Source organism: Tachysurus vachellii, chromosome 2 (genome assembly GCF_030014155.1).
Source record: "Tachysurus vachellii isolate PV-2020 chromosome 2, HZAU_Pvac_v1, whole genome shotgun sequence".
Classification (NCBI taxonomy): Eukaryota; Metazoa; Chordata; class Actinopteri; order Siluriformes; family Bagridae; genus Tachysurus; species Tachysurus vachellii.
This window is the reverse complement of record NC_083461.1, coordinates 9,917,586-9,924,588: the sequence shown is the minus strand read 5'-3', so window position 1 is coordinate 9,924,588 and position 7,003 is coordinate 9,917,586. Positions and strand designations below refer to the sequence as shown.

At 39.2% G+C, this 7,003-nt stretch overlaps 1 protein-coding gene across 2 annotated transcripts; it reads right to left on the bottom strand.

Moving 5' to 3' along the window:
- Positions 1-3,252: 3,252 nt before the first annotated feature.
- zfp36l2 (zinc finger protein 36, C3H type-like 2) lies at positions 3,253-6,145 on the bottom strand. Of its 2 annotated transcripts, none has more exons than XM_060896063.1 (2): positions 5,865-6,145; positions 3,253-5,679 (listed from the first exon to the last, which is right to left on the bottom strand). In XM_060896063.1, exons 1-2 carry the CDS (start codon positions 5,913-5,915, stop codon positions 4,606-4,608), a joined length of 1,125 nt encoding a protein of 374 aa, XP_060752046.1. In that variant the 5' UTR covers positions 5,916-6,145; the 3' UTR covers positions 3,253-4,605. The 2 variants fall into 2 exon arrangements, with proteins under 2 accessions (XP_060752046.1, XP_060752053.1); XM_060896070.1 differs by having other exon boundaries at positions 3,253-5,676; positions 5,865-6,144.
- Between the last annotated feature and the right edge of the window lie 858 nt (positions 6,146-7,003).

Sequence of the window (7,003 nt, the reverse complement as noted above, 5' to 3'; positions counted from 1 at the left end):
GATTGCATTGAATTGGTTATGGCCACAGCTCTTTCTTTAAGGAAGGAAATATTCATTCAGAACTCTATGACTCCAACACTAGAGGAAGAGGAGGAAGAGGGTGGAACTTCCTTGCCTTGTGCAAGGAGACATCACAGACCACACCATGCACACACTTCTGTCATCAAAACAGGAAGCTCACAGTTAGCTAGTTCGTTTGTCACAGGTGCACAATTACTAAAGATAAGCTCGAGCCAGACTGAAGCATGGTCCTCTAGCATTCAGTACAGCCATCCTGTTCCTGAAACTATGGCCTTTTATTAAAAGCACAGCAACTCCCAATTTCTCATAAACTCTACTATGCACTCCCCCTGCTTCCTAAAGCCTTCCAAGTACATGCTTTGATATTTGCAGTAAATATATTTGCCTTTGGGAGGTAGCACATATTTTGAAAGAAATGCAGTTAACAGGTTTTTGTGGCTCCAATTAAATAAAAAAAAACACAACAGCTTTAAGCACAAATGTTTGCATGCTCCACAGCTACTAGGTGTAAAATGGAAGATTATCATGTCAAAAACAATTTTGGCATCTGACTCCATTTCCCAGAATGCATCTCTCTGACAACAAACATAGCCAACATGGACAACATGGATAAGCATGCTTACAGAATGCTTCAGCTCTGTTCATCTGATATGTCAAGACTTATTTCATGATCACAAGTTCTGGTTTTGATCTTTGATAGTTATCACATTTCACAATTATCATCTCATTCTCTGAATGCCTGCTTGCACATCACCTGACCTACTGCCTGACTTTGGATTATGTAATAAAGATTTTGATTTAAGAGATTGAATTTGTTTGCACGGGCGTCTTTATTTTTAATAAAAGCATTCACTGCAACTATTTCCTGACCAAAATATAACACTATTTAACAACAACCCAAACCACCAACACCCTGCTGCCTTCCACCCCCACCCCAAACTCTGTGTTTTTCCGTGACCATTTCAGTCTCCTCTGAAGAAAGGCAGTGTATGTCACCTGACAGATATATCAGGTAATCTGGCAAATATTGGCTAGAGATGTCATGAATAATAATTGCATATTATGAGCATAACTGATGCTTCAGGAAAGATGTATAAAAAAGTTTTGGAGGTATGTCTCATCTTACTCCCTCAAGCCTTAGTTTAAGTAGTTGAATAGTTCCATCTGACTGTAAATAATTTCTCCTAAACTGCTACTGCTAAAATTCAGCTTGTTTCCAGTGATAGATATAGGTGTGTTGTTTAATTTTGCATGAAGTGATATTGTAGCTGCCCCATTTCCCAATCCAAAGATTCATCTTCATGCTGTGTTATGCTTTACCCACCATTCCACTAAATAACCTTGCTATACTATATTTTACCCCACAAATGATGTTCATGTCCTAAATGCTTGCCAAATGTTTTGTCTTGATCCAATTTATATGCATCCACCTTAAGGTCAAATAACAGTTACTCCCTTATAACCTCCTACCCATCATCATTTGCCATCTTTGCCAACTTAGGCACTTATAAAACACATACACAGGCATAATTTTTGGTAAACATTCACATGTGGCCTTAGGGAAGATAGTGTTGAATATTCTGGCAGCTAATGAAGCAACAAGATGAACTCATGCATTTCGCAATCCTCCAGGTTGAAGCAGCGTGGGAATGCACCTTCAGTTAGTATTAAACTGAACTGTTTACCAGGCATTTGAGTGTGAAGTTTATCTTGGATTGTTTACCAGGCATCTGAGAGTCCACAGTGTCTGCAGTTGAGTTTCTATACAGTGAATAAGGTACTAATAAGTGACCATAACACTTTTATGCTCATTGATAAACGCTCCAAAAGCAATAAACATCATTTTAGGCACGGGTATAGGGTTAACAAATAACATTATCAGAATGTACAATAATGTATTCAAATAAGATTCTAAATAAGTCTGGCTATTACAGTTTAAGTAATACTAATAAAAATCTTGAAATTATGATGTAAGGGCATCAGAATGTTGATAGAATGCTGTTTACACAAATTTCCCAGGTGGTCAAACCTATTTGAATTTTTTCAAGTAAAATATTTCAGCATCACACTAAAACTCGTAACTAAAACCATAATCAATACATAGTCTACAGCTAAGGCTTTCCTTTTCATGGGGTTTCGAAGTAGCACACAAAACGTTAACTATCCAAAGATCTTTTGAGAAATCTATTTTAAGAGAACTTCATAAATCTTTGTAGATATTTGCACACTCTACCAAGAACTGATAATGTCTCTTAAGAAATGTTTTATCATAGCAATTTAAGACTTTCATTTCAGCATTTCTCAAGTAGGAAAATTTTACTTTAAATTCAAACAGATATATAATAGGCCCACACTAGATGAAATACGTGTGTGAAAGCCATGGAAAGAAAAATGAAGAACAGCCTTGTTCCCAAGGGCCCCTAATCAGGGAACAGAGTATGTTTCCTGCTATTGTAATGCCAGGTTCATTAAGGGCTGACGGCCACTTTTTCCTCACATACACATCTGCACTTAGTCACATACATACACACACACACACACACACACACACACACAAACCTCTGCCCGAAGTCAAACAGTCTCACACAAGCCTATGCAAACATTTGTACAAATACAGATCTGTGAATGCACACTAGCCAAAACTCCATCGTAATGCTTGCACAAGGTTAAGAGCTTTGTCTGAAGTCCAGAGGATGTTAATATTTGCTGACCTCCTTATCTTTGAGCAAACTCCTGTGCTGATACTCTGACTCTTTTTGACTCTGACTCTGATAAATTGACTCTGAGAACTTCATTTCTGTTTATCATTAGCTCGACAGTTTGTCTTTATTAAATAATCTGCATTAGTAAGCAGTAGAAACTTTGAAATCCACTACAAATGGAAAGATTCTGCTTGCATGGTTTAGAAACTGATCACATACTTTGGAGTGCAACACACACACACACACACACACACACACACACACACATACACAGTGCTTTCTATTCAAAGAAGACCAGTCTGGTTCTCTCAGCCTTTTGAAAGTGTACCAAACTATGACTTTGTGTGAGCTGTTCTTCTCAAAGAAAGGCAAGAGGGAGGGTATTGAGATGGAGAATAGAGTGTATAGAGAATGGTCGATCATTTACAGTCCTGTGCCAATAAGAGCTCTTTTCAACTTGAATGAGCTCCATGCTAACACTAACACACATCCCTTATGTGTTCCCGAAAGAAATATTAAACTCTCTTCCTTTTATTTAAAATGTATCTTTATTAGGATATCACTGTAAAATATTTAAAAGTACAAACTGATGCCTCTGCATACACAATCCCTCATAAATCAAACTGACCTGTCTTTACATTCAAACATTTATTTTTTCTTGCAATCCAAGCAGTTCAACTGATCGCTACAGTTTAACTACGTTACACAACAAATTTTCAAATTACTTTCCCGACCAGCAAGTTTAGTTCATGTAAATGAAGTGGAAATACAAACCGTATTTCTTTTTTAATATTATTAAACGGTGTATTCAAAATGATCCAAAATGAAAATAATCACAACTGAATAAAAGCAACATAAATAGTCTAAATCAATGTAATCTTGATCTACATAAACAAAAGCTACATTCAACTGAATTTGCTTGACATAGGCACTAAAACATTATCCATAGTTAGGCTGATCTAAAGAATGTGAGATCATCTACTCTCCATAGGCACATTTTAGAAAGTTAACACATCAAGATAAGTGACTGCTACATTCTCTGGCACTTGACTGAAATAGTGCAACTATGTGCAAACAAAGGTTTTTATTTATTTTTTGGTTGTCTGTATTGTCCCTATCTTTGTGATGGTTTGAACTGTGAAAGGCTAGTCCAACATTATATATTGTAAAGACTCCTATACATCCTATACAAATCAAATGCCCAGAGATCCTCTCACCCCCCACCCCCGAAAATAGAGAAATGAGGCCTCTTTAGATGCTCCCACAAATTTAACACACGTAAACAAAACTATAATAAATAGCATACAATTTATAAATTATTGCCTTATTTACAACATACATCCCCCAAAATATAACAAAATATATTATTAGAAAAAAGGGATTCCAGATTAACAATGGAAATCATAATCATAATTTAAAAAGAAATATAAATGTATTGCTTTAAACTTGATAAATACTACATGGACTCAATTGATCCACAGAGGCCATACTTTTCACATGACAATAAATAAGTTAAATAGATTTCATAGCATGTAGCAAAGCGCAATGATAGCACTTAAAACGCATTAATAAATGCAGACATTCTATCAGCAGCAAAAACTGCACTGACTGACACACGCCATATGGGGGCGCTGTGAATCCAAGGCACATCACACGTTTTTCCCGACGTAGCTACTTTATCGGACAAAAACAAGAGCCCTTGACTAGACCCTTTAGTTGTAAGCTATATAAAAAGGCACCTTCGTGTTTATTTGTTGTTGTTGTTGTTTTTAAAACCTCAAGTTTGGGGTGACCTGCTTAACAAAATACCATCTGTGATTAATAATAATAATAATAATAATAATAATAATAATAATAATAATAATAATAATAATAATAATAATCAGTCGTCTGAGATGGACAGTCTGCTGAAAATTGGCAGACGTCTGTTTGAATCCAGACTGGGTGACTCAGAGCCACTGATCGTGCCGGACGAACAGCGGGACCCACTGACGAAACTCTCCGGGTCCGAGAGGGAGTCCAGAGGGCTTGGTGGGGAGTCAAACACTGGTGGGGACTCAGAGATCAGGCGCACTGGCGCTACTGGGAACGGAGCCGAAGTTTGAGGCCCGTACGTGGCCTGTCCACTAAAAGCACTTTGCACGTGCGGAATTAAAGGGGCGAGGAAAGCCTTAAGGTCCTGCTCAGGGATCCCAAAGGCGTTTAAGCATTGTGGACTCGCAGCTAGTGAGTCCTCGAAAAACGAAAGCGCGCAGGAGGTGGGCGGCGGCGGAGTGCGAGACGTAGGGCTCTCGATCATAGCACCGTGAGAGCTTGAGAAGCCCGAGAAACTCAAGCTATGATGCAGTCTGGGTCTGTCCTTGTGCGTGAAAAATGTAGCGGACTCTTTCGGGGTAGGAAGTGCGCATTCGCCTCGATGGAGTCTCAGCTGTGTGTTAGACGCGGCTCTGCGCTCATCAACGTTGTGGATGAAGTGGCAGCGCGGGCCGTATGGACAGAACCCAATGGTGTGAAAGGTGCGGCAAGGCTCGGTCTTATACTTGGGATGGCGGGAAAGATTGCGGAGCTCGTGGTAACCGTGCGCAAACTGGCACTTCTCGCCGTACTTGCAGGAGCCGTTTTCCTCAAAAGGCCTGCACAGCTCAGTTTTGTAGCGAGTGGAATTGATCTGAGAGCCAGGCTTGGGCTGGAGCATTTCCTGCAGTTGTTGACCACGTTCCCCAGTCTCGCTAAAGGCGCGGTCACGAAACTTATTCTCCTTATTCATATATGCAGGTGTAGGGCTCTCTTTGCCACCGCAGATAGAGTCCATGTGGTTGATAGAGTTGGCCCGGAGGTAGCCGCCCGCGTTGAACCTGTTATTGTTTTTATTGGAGGTGGAGAGCGGTATCCCTACGGTTCTCCTCTCCAACACGTTGTTCAGGTGCACTGCATTAGAGGCTTGGCTTTTCTCCTGCTGAAAAAAAAGACAATCGTTTAGTCAGGAGTCTTTTACACTGATATATTATATCTTTACACTATTGCTAAAATAAATTCCCGACACCCAGCTCTCACATTACAGCGTGAGCATGAGGCTTGAGCCATGCGCCGTGAAAACAACTTGGACACGGACACGCTTACGCTTTAGAACGGTTTTCTTACCCTGTACAACAGGTCGAAGTCGTAAACGGAAGACAGTATTGAAGCCGACATATTCTTCAGCGAGTTCCAGCTCAAAAAAAGGGTGTCGGACCGACAGGGATCCTTGTGTGCAGTAATGTATCCACGGCTGGTGTTTTTTCCTCTTGGAATTCTTATGGTTGATAGAGAGGAGAGGAGAGCAGAGCAGAGCAGACAGGTCGCCGCACTGCTCTGTTCACTTCAGTGCGCAGTGATCCCTGGCTGTGGGGAGTGTCGCACTTTGGCGAGCTTCACACATGTGTATAAATGCCTTACAGTTGTTTTAGAGGAGGGACTTGATGTTCGAGAGGGAGTGTTCTGGTGGTCTAGGGGTGAGGCTTGTAGGGTGTTTGTGCACTTTTAAAATTTCCTTTAATCTGGGGACGCAGAGACGCACAAAGGCTGTTTTGTAAACTTTTACTACTAATACTCCTTCTATATATAAAACATCTTCTGACAAATCCGAGACTATAGACAACTTTTTTCATGGAGATATGTGTACTTTAATACGTAGATGCATTCTACAAACCGGAAGCACTTGGAAACTAATTGCTTTGACCACAAAGCAATTCCTCCAAGGCACCCATGTGCTTTAAATAGGCCAATTTCAAATAAGCCCAAAAAAAGCAGAACGGTGCCCTGTTTCAATAAAATAGCAATTCACGTGAAAGAACAACATTGACTAGCCTAACAGCGCCACCCATCGACTTTCAATAATAATTACACCCGATGATCCTAAACAAATTAAGAATTTGGTAAACTGACATTTCGGAACTTTTTCTAATTGAAACCATTCACCATTTAGTGCATTGTTTTTAAAGCTATATAATTTTTTGTGTCGTTCACTGCAGGGTAAACTCTAAGTACTCATGATATTACAGAATACCCATAATTCATGAATTTATTATTTCTTAAAACTAAAACTGTCAAACATGATGACAATTAAAAGTGTAATCACATTATTTACATTATTTGTTTCATTTATTTAATTACTTAATTTAATTTCTTTGAGTTAGTATGTATTTTTATTATTTACACATTTTTTGTGTATTAAAATCAAAATAATACATTATTTAGATTACTAAGAAAACCAACACATACATTTGTAAAATGCAAGAAAA